The sequence below is a fragment of the Aythya ferina genome (assembly GCF_964211825.1).
Source record: "Aythya ferina genome assembly, chromosome: 20".
In the NCBI taxonomy this organism is placed as follows: Eukaryota; Metazoa; Chordata; class Aves; order Anseriformes; family Anatidae; genus Aythya; species Aythya ferina.
In genome coordinates, this window is record NC_140318.1 from 116,278 (window position 1) to 128,602 (window position 12,325).

At 37.2% G+C, this 12,325-nt stretch overlaps 1 protein-coding gene across 10 annotated transcripts in view; it reads right to left on the reverse strand.

The window, feature by feature from the left end:
• Positions 1–1,217: 1,217 nt before the first annotated feature.
• Positions 1,218–12,325, reverse strand: part of RALGPS1 (Ral GEF with PH domain and SH3 binding motif 1) — a 111,675-nt gene continuing 100,567 nt past the window's right edge. For 9 of the 10 annotated variants that reach the window (XM_084494138.1, XM_084494137.1, XM_084494130.1 and 6 more), the window contains 5 exons: positions 8,891–8,996; positions 7,650–7,742; positions 7,370–7,475; positions 6,194–6,285; positions 1,218–5,605 (listed from right to left, as the gene is read on the reverse strand). In XM_084494138.1, the coding sequence (XP_084350264.1) occupies positions 5,576–5,605; positions 6,194–6,285; positions 7,370–7,475; positions 7,650–7,742; positions 8,891–8,996 (427 nt within the window). In that variant the 3' untranslated portion in view covers positions 1,218–5,575. Of the gene's footprint in view, positions 5,606–6,193; positions 6,286–7,369; positions 7,476–7,649; positions 7,743–8,890; positions 8,997–12,325 lie in introns of those variants that run through there. The other variant, XR_014685009.1, reaches the window with a different exon arrangement.

A 12,325-nucleotide genomic window follows, 5' to 3' on the forward strand; every position in this document is an offset into this window, starting at 1 on the left:
GAAACATGTTGCATTACAGTGAAATACTGCAATGTAGAAAGTAGTTCTCTCTCTCCATGAAATTTGCCTCTGTATAATACAATGACATTCTGGAGTATAATGAGTATAATTGTTCTTCCTTCCTAATGTGTTTTTTAGTGTAATTTCTATCCTTTTGCCCACTGGGAGAAGAATTCCAATTTCCTTCTTCCATTTCTATTAATGCTATCAGTGAAAAGAACCATTTGGTAGATGTAAGAGATTCACTGATGCTTAATTTATAAAATATTTATAATCAAACATTGGATATAGCCCTGGAGGAAAACTGTACAGATCCAAGTGATTTCCAAGACTACAAAGTACTAACGTCTTGAACAAGTCTTCCTGTTTCTGGGGGAAAACAGGAAAATGAGTCAATTTCAGGAAAGGAATATGTGCTTTCATTTTCAGCCCTGAAACCAGCTATTATTTATTTATTTATTTTGCTATCTTGCTTTGCTCTTACATTCACATTAGGTAATGTCTCATCTCTCAGGCAATTTCTTATAAAATTACTATTCTACAGCTAAAACACCCTACTTACCAGTCACAATATGGAGCCTGCTTCCAATGGTGCTTATAACACAAGAAATTATCAGAAAAGGACAGACCCTAGCCAACACTTCCATGTTGGTCTTCTCCAAGAGAATTTTCTACTGAATACTTGATTATTATGATTTCCCTATCAGTGCTCAGTGTTTCAAGGTTCTGAGCGAACCCTGATTTCATCACTGAAATAAGAAAGAATATTTCAGATCTCAAACCAGAAGGTATTATTACAAATGTCAAAACTGATATACTGTGTAATGTAGGGCAGATAGTTTTATTACTGGATGAAATATAACGTCCTATTGATTTCAGCAGACAGGAAATGGGAACCCAGGTGTCTAAATACTGTTTAATGATAAGTGCAAATAAATCTACTTTGCTGTCCAAGTCAATATGAGTGTTTGGCTGTGATTAAATACTTTCATTTGGAAAGCAGTAAGATAAATGTCTCTACTTTGGACTTTCCAAACCCAGAACTGAAAATCTGGAGGAATTTTCAATTTTATGTTAGAAATTATGATTCTGTTGTATTTAAGCTATCAATCATATCATGGTGGGCACTATAAAATCTGTTCGATTGTATTATCATTCATTCACAAATAAAACGTTGGCTGTGTTTGAGCTGAAAAATTCGTTCTGTACCTCTACTATTCCTTTTTAAAATATTTTATTGTTAACAGCAAACATACTTCACACATTTTTAAATTTACAACCAAATGTAATTGCTGTCAAAGTAAACAAACTTTTTTTTTTTTAACCTTTAAGTATTTAATTAGTGAAACAATCATTATCAATGTAACAAGCTGAAAAATACAGCAAATTGATACAAGACTGAGGTAACAAAATACTTTGCCAAAAACCTAGATTCCAATGCTAGGGTTTAGTGGTTATTACAGGTGAGACACTTCACAAGAATTAGAGAAAGAATCCTTACACAAATGGCATGCAGTGGACTGCTGAAAAATACGGCCAAAAATAGTGCAACAGTTTTCACACAAAACAAACCAAAGTGTTGAAATTGGTTTAGATTATAATATGACAAGTAAATTGCAATTTGAAAAGGACTATCTTTGCCTCATTGTAGTGCTATTTGGAAAAACATGCATTTTGGCACTGAGTAACATTAAAATTGCAGATTAAGTAGTTAATATTGCCTGAATACATTGTATACCTTCACAATTCTGGAGTCATTCTAAGGTAATGTTTGCTCCTACAAAACTATTGCAGTTATTCCCTTTGATAGACTAAACTTGCATGGTTTATGACTTTTTTTTTTTGTGAAAATGGTGTATTAACCAGTACCTGTTTGCAATGTGTTGTATGTCAATAGCAGCTTTCAATTCACATTAAAAGTACCTGATGACAGCAAATGCTGTCAGATGACAGCAAAAAATCCCAAACCAGTAGCCACAAACTGTTTAATATTTATAAATTAATTTAAAATTGGTTCAAGCTATTTTTAATAATATTCTTAAACTGCTCCATCATTCTGAATCTTTTTTTATATTGTACAGTAATTTCACAATTTTGCTATACTGAAAAGACTTTACCTGACTATTGTGTAAGTCTATTATCTGCTACTTTCATCTACCTTATATATACATATATTTTTAATATTAAAATTATAATAATGTGAATGATTTCAAGTTCTTCTGACACACTTCCAAATTCCAAGGTTCTCAGTAGGATTATTTGAAAGGTTTTAATTCTCTTCAAATACATATTGCAGTGACAAATGACTAGATGTAGGAATCATTCATAAACGTTTTAATTCATTCATGCTACACTATTTTGGATCTTTTCTGGTAAAGATGTTTCCTTTTTAGTTGGAAATCTTTTTTAAAAGAAGTGAAAATGGACCCTTTTGTAACTACTCCAACAAGCTCTATGGCTCATAATTTCATAATTTTGAGTAAAAGTGTATCTTTAAAGAAAATAAAAATATGCCCCTTGCAAATACAGTAACAAATATGCTTTAAATACCCTTAAATTCTAAAAGCTATTAAGTTCTGAGTGTGTACAGGCATATCATTCTTCTTTCCATGTGAAGCTTGTTAGACATAACTGAAATTTGTCATGACATTCATTAGTTTATCTCAATTACAATATGCTGGAAAATATGTTATTGGTGTTCTAATATATATGCACATTATGCCAATGAGCATTCAATTTTAAATTTAGCTTACATTTAAGACTGATCAGTTTATTCCCTTTTAAGGGGAAAGGGCTACTAATAAAGTAAAAAACAACAACAACAAAACAAAACACCACACACACAAACAAAACCACACACAACCACCCACCCAAAAATCACTTCTTTACATGCACAGTTGTTCTTTGGTTAGTGTGCCATCATTGGTCACCATTCTTGATGCTTGCAGTTAAGATTTGTCCTGTTTTCAGTTAGAACAGTTAGTTTTCTTCCTAGTAGTTGGTAGAATGCTATGTTTTGGTTTAGGATGAGAAGAGTGCTGATAACACGCCGCTGTTTTAATTGTTGCAGAGCAGTGCTTATACTAAGCCAAGGACATTTCAGCTTCTTGCTCTGTCCTGCCAACGGGCAGGCTGGGGGTGCAGCAAGAACTGGGAGGGGACAGACCCAGAACAGCTGACCCAAACTAGCCAAAGAGATATTCCATACCATCTGATGTCATGCTAAACAATATATAGGGGTGGCTAGCTGGGGGAGGAGGGCCGGACTGCTCAGGGTTAGGCTGGGCATCAGTGGGTGGTGAGCAATTGCACTGTGCATCACTTGTTTTGTACAAATTATTATTAGTAGTACTATTATCATCATTATTGTTATTATTATTATTGTTATTATTATTTTCCTGTCTTAATAAACTGTCTTTATCTCAACTCACAGGCTTCACTTTCCCATTTCTCTTCCCCATCCCAGACAGGGAGAGGGGAGGGTGAGCGAATGGCTGTGTGGTGTTTAGCTGCTGGCTGGGTTAAACCACGACAGATTTAATTCCTGTATATAATACCTTATCTTCCTAGGTATTTATTTGTTGGCCCACCTAAAATGTAGCTACTGTATAGTGGATAGTATTTTGGCAATACAGGTATCTGCACATAGTATGTACTGAGAAATAAGACTCCATCTTTAGCTTTAAGGGTGTAAGTGTAACCTAAAATACTGAAGAAACTGGACATCATTCAAACCCTATGAATTCTAATAATACATGATACACGTGGCTATAGGTAGCATACTCATTAAGATGGCAGTCCATGTAACACCTGTATTCTCATGAATAATCTCATTGGTAACTAATTACACAAGTCCACAGGTGGAGAATAATTCAGATGATATATTCTAACAGTCTGAATTAATTTACTGATGATAGGTTTTTAGCATTCAAAAGCTTTTACACTGTCTCTAATAGCACTGGATGCTCTGACTTCGCTTGTATTTTTCTTGGTTCATTGTTGTCTTAATTTAACATACAAAGTGAAAAAAAATATAAATATATTTTGCAATACTACTCTTCACACAACTCTTGATCTATTGAAGAGTCTCTGTCAACTTTACATAAATTTTCACGTCCCAGGACCTAAATGCAGGAGTTGTTAGGAAATGGTTTTCTTGAAAAGCTGGTATGAATTAGGCTTAATTCTCAGGACTGTAATATGGACAATTAAAATAACATAAAAATTACAGTCAACCTACCTTTAACAGTACAGATTGTTGTTGCTGCTGTTAGAGCCATGCAATCTTAGGAAATTAAAAAGAGATTTTCGTCTTTCTGTGATTAAGGAGTGATGCCTTATAGCAAGAGAGTTTCAAATTGAAAAAGCACTGAACTTATCAGAGGAATAAAATTCTAACAACTCTGGCCACAGGTGTGCTAGGGCACAGCAGGGATATAGCTATGGAAGTAGGAAGGGTTTGAAGAGTTCCTTTACAGGATAAGACTCAGTTAAAAATAAGGCTCTCTGTATTTATTTATTTATTTATTTTTGTGTGGACACTGGCATGGAGGTTTCTTTGTACCCTTTCCATTATCAGACAGTGTTGCCTAGCTTTCATTGACATCATGATTTAGCAGTACCATGACTATATGCCATTAAGGTGCATCATATACAGGAATTGAATGGGGCTGGGTCATCAACAGAAAGACAGAACAGAAAATAATGATATGGAATCATTCTGAAGAGCCAGGGTCACATGAATCATAGGACCTGATCACCTCCTTCCACATATCAAGGAATTTACGATGAACAGCATCCAGATTCAAAAAAAAAAAAAATGTAAGCAGCTATACCACTAGTAAGAGAATGAAAGACGACCTTTAACACAACATAAATTTAAAAACATACACCTTAAATACATAGTCATGGCGTTTCTGAGTGTCATAACTGAATGAAAAGAAAATGCCCTGTGCCAAAATACCTTTTTTCCAAATAGCTCAAATGTGAACAGCAGAATTGTCCAGAGATTTGATACAAAATCTGAGGCAGCCACATTGCCAAGCAACTCAGTGCACTTAGGTTATAAAAACGTTGTTCCACAATTTTCTATTCTAATTGACACTCTGCAGCAAGTTAACACTGTCAATCATTCTGTGCATTAGAAAGAATTGAAACCCAACATGGGCCAAATGTTCTTCAGTCACACAAAGCAGCTTAACAATAAAAATAACCGTTTAAAAAAGGATAGGCAGAAGATGTGATGCTCAGTTTGTGGTCAAACATCAGTTCAGGGACAGTCTGTGACCACAAAAAGTTGAGTGCTCTATAATCCTGCAGGAGTCAGGATTAATTTTCTGTCCATCTAACTTTTCTTTCACTCAGTGCATGAGACTATGTCTGGTCCTAAGGACAACATTCATTTTCTGCTTTTAAAAGATGTTTCAGAATCACTTTCAAGTTACGTAGGAAAGTGCTGAAACAGCTGTGGCTGGCTCACATCAGGGAAACCATTGTTTTCTCCTCTTCCTCCTTAGAGAACAATAATTTGTTTCTTCAGTTTGGCACTTGAAGTCACAGCAGGTAAGAGAGCAAATTATTCAAATGACATTAGATTAGCAGGTACCTGGAAGAAAACGTAAATTATTCAACAGTGTATTGCTCCTGAGCATATTACAGCATTGGGAAGCAGCAAAATACAGTGTACTGATACTTTATTATCTAATGCAAGAAGTATCATCAGTCACAAATGCCCAAAAGAGGGCTAACCCTGTAACTGAAAGGAAAGATATAGACTCAAATGATTTTTCTACTTGTGGACCAAATCCAGACAAAGTATCCTAAGAAGTCATTGGGGGGGGGGGGGGGGGGAAGTTGGGAGGCTGTGCATGTAAAAAGGATTCTTGAGCTGCATCTTGTTATATATCCTATATGTGTGTGTATGTATGTGTATATCTCCATATGGATCATCATCCTATTAATATAACACTGTTAGGGTCACCAAACCTACAGGTAAACCGTGACAAATCCTGATTTGGTGTGGAAAATCTACAGTTCTAAAAAGCTTTCATTCCTCCTATTGAAAAATTGGAAGAATGTACAAAATAAGGAGTTATATCTGTCCCCAGAGGACTGTGTGCACACATTTAAAAGAGGTAGTAAGGGTTTTCTGAAAAATAGGAAAAAGTGGGTAGAAATAGTTTCACAGCCTTACCTGAGGCTTGTTGCTTTTGCATGCATCATCCAAATGCTTATGCCATAATATTGCATGAAACCTTGAACCAGTCTGGAATTTGTAAACATTGCCTATAAAAATAAGAGAATTGAGGGCTCTAAACTTGCAGACATACTGCTTCAGTGAATTCTAAATCCTGTGCAGACAATGAATTTGTTAAGTAAACTGTTAATGAGCATTTGAAGTACAAAATTAACACAGCACAGTGCTCATACAATAGAGCCCATGTGAGGCATGTTATCCAACAATCCTTGGGTGAAGGCAGCATGAGAACATAAGTGCTCTGCAAAGCTAAGGAGAGTGTGTAGGGAGAGAGGCAAAATTACAGCTACAGAAAAGTCTGGATAGGACAGTGTGGTGATTCAATTTACTCCTGGCTTTCTTTTCACTAAGACTTTTGCAGTTACTGCCAAACTTATAAGAATGTTTCTGATATTTGGAAACTTAGTTTTCTTCAGTGTCCTACTGCACATTTCCTCCATGATTAGTTTTTTTGTAATTTTTATTTTTTGCTATCAAACACATTATGCATTTTATTCAACAACCAAGAGATGCACTTATCAAAGATGTGAATCCATGTCCAGTACAGAAATTGACCACACGAGAACTGAAGGAAGCCTCAGAAATCTTTATGCAACCACTCAAAAGTACAAAATAATCCCAGAGTCTTTCTGAACTTTCTTTGAAGTTGGATCAAAGTGGAAGAGTTACACCCCTTCAAAAATAATTATTAAAAATTATGTCTTTTTTTTTTTTTTTTTTGGTAAATGGTTTGATGTTTGGAGAACTTTCATAGTATTTTAGCTTTCCTTTCTGTAAGTCAAGATTTGATACAGGTGAATTTAAAGAAAGCTATTCAGAACTCAGGGATTAGGGTATGCAGGTACATATACTTACTGAAATCTAATACTGGTCTGGCAATTTTTGCAAAACTTACAGTAACTGTCTGTGCAGCAGTACCTCTGTAGACACCACAGAAGTACCTCAGGGTATTATAGAAGTATGATCTACTTCATTTGTATCCTTCCCTGAAAATCTCTCTTCATTCTTTTAAGTTAGTGTCACTGTAAGTATTGTCATCTACAAACTCAGCAATAGCTATTACTCCCCATCATAGGAATATAATGCAGAGAATGCCCACCCTGCAATACCTACCTTTATCAGGGTTATTTAGCTGGAAAATATCAGGATGTTCAGGGTCATCAGGCAGTGCAACCATCCAGCCCACAATGGAAACCTTTTTACCAGGTGTAGATTTATACTGGAAGAGACAGACAAATAAGTCAGAGCTGAGTCTGTACTAGGAATTAATTTCTCATTGCAAAAGTTGTGCAGACATATTGCTTACCCTAGAAAAGCAAGTACTCTTCAAATACCATTTCAGATCTGCTTATGAATATGCAATTTTTGCTTTTAGAACAAATTTAAAGCTTACATGTTTTCTTTCAGTGCCTCGTAAAGATTTTGCTCCAAAGTACAGAAGAGTTGATCCTGAAAGCATAACCCAATATCTAGTCCATGAAGAGAGCTGAATCAGAAAGGAAAACAATAACAGAAACTTAGCATATCTCAGACATTTAAAAATATATTCAACAGCAAGTCCAAGTGCTACTAAAGGTAAGTTTAGAAGCCAGGAATGGAAAGTTAGATAAAGAGTGTCTTCTGGTGTAAATCAAACCAAATACCTAAATTTAGGTGTCTGGCTGTGAATGCAATCCATCTTCATAAAATCACAGAATGGTTTGGATTGGAAGGGACCTTAAAGATCATCTAATTACAACACCCCTGCCTTATCTTACTCGGGTATCTCCTAAAAGTATCAGGACTGATTGCTTCACAGCAAATCACAGAATCACATAATTGTCTAGGTTGGAAGAGACCTCAAGATCATCGAGTCCAACCCCTGACCTAACACTAACAAGTGCTCCGCTAAACCATGTCGCTAAGTTCAACATCTAAATGTCTTTTAAAGACCTCCAGTGATGGTGACTCCACCACTTCCCTGGGCAGCCCATTCCAATGCCTAACAACCCTCTCAGTAAAGTTCTTTAAAGAAGTTCTTGCAAAGTAGCATGCTGCCTTCTACTGGACAAAACTTAGACATCTTCATTTGATCACTAACATTTATTGAGATGACATTTCTGCAATGCTTCAAATCTTTCGGTATTGAACAGTAGGGTTCCACATACAAACTTTCAATTAACTCTAAGGAAAACAAAAAATTATCAAGTGCGTAAGACCAGAACCATTGGAGACCTGTGAATTTAGGGTAAGTATGAATGACCATGACTTTGATGCTAAGGGTGGATGCTAAGGGAAGCAGCCTTCCCATTTCACCATGATACTAAATTTCTGCCCCCACAGAAATGCATGCTGATTTAAAATGTTGTCTGGGACTTGCTTTGCTGCCACAAGAAACACTTTGTGCAAATGAAGGGAGAAATAAAGCTGCTGTAAATCAAATGACATGCAAGAATTACAACCTTGTTATATCCTAGTTAAAACTTTCCACATGATTTTACAGTTGGTAATAACAAGGAACACATTACAGGTAATAACAAGGAACACAATAGTACACATTATTTTGTGTACTATTAGTCTGCAAGTTGAATGTAATCCTAGAAATTAAAACAATCACAACTGAATTAGAATCACAGGGAGAACAGAATCACTTACAGTAGGTTTCTTGCCTTCTTTGAGCAGTGTTTTTCTCCTTAATGGCCCTTCCATGGAAATGACTCCTGTAGAACTACCTAACGTGTAGCTGCCGGACCCTGTTGGGCTAGAGAGACGTAACATTACCATATGTTTTGAGCTAAAGAAGGACAAGAGGTAAATAATATAATTCTAAATATTAACTCTAATACTTTTCCTGTATTGCCTTGAATCTACTTTATCACTAGACATTTGACCCTATAAATATGTATTTTCCAGACCTAGACATCTAAAGGGAAGCAGAATCTTTAAAAATCGGAGGTTAACAAAAGATTCTATTCTCAGGGCTTAGACATAAAAAATAAAACAAAAATGAAGCAAAATAAATACTAAGGCCTGAAGCCAAAGGGAAATTCAGCAAGTTTCAGTTTTTATTCTGGTAAATTAAATTATCTGGATTTCTGAAAATTAATAGCTTACAATTTCAGCAATAAGAGCTCCCACAAATATTATTTTACCTTAAAAGAAGCTTTAGCTACCAAAAACAAATATATGACGTTACCTTGGCTAATTGGAAAAAAAGTTGAAGTAACTAAGTAACAGTAACAAATTGTTATTGTACAGTGATTAAAATATTATTTTCATACCCCGTACAAACACAGAATCATGGAATGGTTTGGGTTGCAAGGAACCTTAAAGACCATCTAGTTCCAATCCACCTGCCACTGGCAGGGACACCTACCACTATACTAGGTTGCTCAAAGCCCCATCCAACCTAGCCTTAAACACTTCCAAGGATGGGACATCCCTGAGTTTTCTAGGAAACCTGTTTCATTGCCTCATCACCCTCATAGCAGAGAGTTTCTTCCTTATATCTAATCCACCGTCTTTTACTTTAAAGCTTGTCCTATCACTACACTCCCAAATAAAGAGTCAAATCCCTGGTAAAGAGTCCATATAGCCTTGACAGAGGCTTCCTGATAGAGCTTCCCACATGCTACAGTAAAAAGTGCTGCAACTGAAAGAACCCAAGTACAGGCTAAGTTGGAAATATAAACAGTTGCTAATAACAACCAAAGATTGATTAGTGAGTGATGATCTACTAGAATTATCTGCTGCTAACCTCTCTTCATTGTCATGTAATCCCAAGCCTGATATTTTGTAAATATAAGTTCCAATGAAGTTTACCAGAGACAACTAAATCATGTCTGATAATGAATACAAGGAAAAGGACATGCACACAATCTCACAGTCAGTTGCAAAAGAAACATCATTCTGTATATGAACAAGTCAGATGGTATCATAAAAACACAGGCTAGTGAATGTGATATACACAGCAGCACCTACCTATACAAGACCTGCACTTCAAACTGGCAGGTACAACTACTTTGATCAAATGGAACTGCCCTGTCTGTGCTATGTGTATTCTTCCCAGTATTATTATACAGACGTGCATAAGGGAGTATTTTTCAGAAGCAGGTGTAACTGAAATATTGTTTAAATGTTACTCCTTTATTTATTTATAATGTATATACATGTATTTACAATCCTGTACAACTTCTGACCTGTGCTGCTGTCAGATGTTACTAGCTCAGGTAAAATGGCTGCACTTACATTTATGTATTGTATCAACATTTCTACAAAAGCCATAGTAAAATAATTTAGACAAAATAAAAACTGACTGGATTTTAACTCAAACTATGTCTCAGTATTTGCAGAATACTGTACCTGGGCCCTATTTTCTTTACTGCTTATATATACTTCTTCACTTCCAACTATCATGGAATTTATCAAGTTCCAACAGGTATGAATGCAATCATTTTATTATTTTTTTAAAAATTATTTTATGACTAACTACACACTATTTTCCACATCACATCTCTTTGAGTTGTAAATGGATTACCTGTTTCTGAAAAGTCCATGGCTTAGTGACTAGCAGCATTGTGAGTACCTGCTACATATGCATTGCAGTTGTTCCCTCGCCTACTCTGGGTCCAAGGTCACACCTCTATACTGCACAAAACCAACACATCCTACTAATGCTCTCTGACACAAATGGATGTTATGGGTAGCTGTCCTACAAGTCAAGAAGGAAATTTTGAGAAAGGGTAGAGAAAGCATCCCTCTAACCTCATTATTCATCACAAATAATTTTATTAAAAACAAGTCAATCTAAATGCTAATATAGCCTTCATGACAAACCTGCTTCTGTAATGTCATAAAACTGACAGAATCACAGAATTGTCTAGGTTGGAAGAGACCTCAAGATCATCGAGTCCAACCTCTGACCTAACACTAACAAGTCCTCCACTAAACTATATCGCTAAGTTCAACATCTAAACGTCTTCTAAAGACTTCCAGGGATGGTGACTCCACCACTTCCCTGGGCAGCCCATTCCAATGCCTAACAACCCTCTCAGTAAAGTTCTTCTTAATATCCAACATAAAACACCCCTGGCGCAACTTTAGCCAGTTCCCCTTCGTCCTGTCACCAGGCACATGGGAGAATAGACCAACCCCCACCTCACTACAGCCTCCTTTAATGCACTTATAAAGAGTGATAAGGTTGCCACTGAGCCTCCTTTTCTCCAGGCTCAGCTGCTCCTTGACTTGTTCTCCAGACCCCTCACCAGCTTTGTCGCCCTTCTCTGGACTCGCTCGAGCACCTCCATGTCCTTCTTGTAGCAAGGGGCCCAAAACTGAACACAGTACTCGAGGTGTGGCCTCACCAGAGCTGAGTACAGGGGGACAATCACTTCCCTAGACCTGCTGGCCACACTGCTTCTTATACAAGCCAGGATGCTGTTGGCCTTCTTGGCCACCTGAGCATACTGCTGGCTCATATTCAGCCGACTATCAACCAATACTCCCCAGGTCCTTCTCCACCAGGCAGCTTTCCAACCACTCATCTCCCAGCCTGTAGCTCTGCTTGGGGTTATTGCGCCCCAGGTGCAGGACCCGGCACTTGGCCTTGTTGAACTTCACGCAGTTGACCTCAGCCCATCGGTCCAGCCTATCCAGATCCTCCTGCAGAGCCTTCCTACCCTTGAGCAGATCGACACATGCACCTAGTTTAGTGTCATCTGCGAACTTACTGAGGGTGCACTCAATCCCCTCATCCATCCCCATCATCGATACGGATATTAAAGAGGACTGGCCCCAGTACCGAGCCCTGGGGAATGCCACTAGTGACTGGCCTCCAACTGAATTTGACTCAATTCACTACAACTCTTTGGGCCCAGCTATCCAGCCAGTTTTTAACCCAACGAAGCGCATGCCAGTCCAAGCCATGAGCAGCCAGTTTCTTGAGGAGAATGCTGTGGGAAATGGTGTCAAAAGCCTTACTGAAGTCAAGGTAGACCACATCCACAGCCTTTCCCTCATCCACCAAGTGCGTCACTTTGTCATAGAAGGAGATCAGGTTCGTCAAGCAGGACTTGCCTTTCATAAACCCAT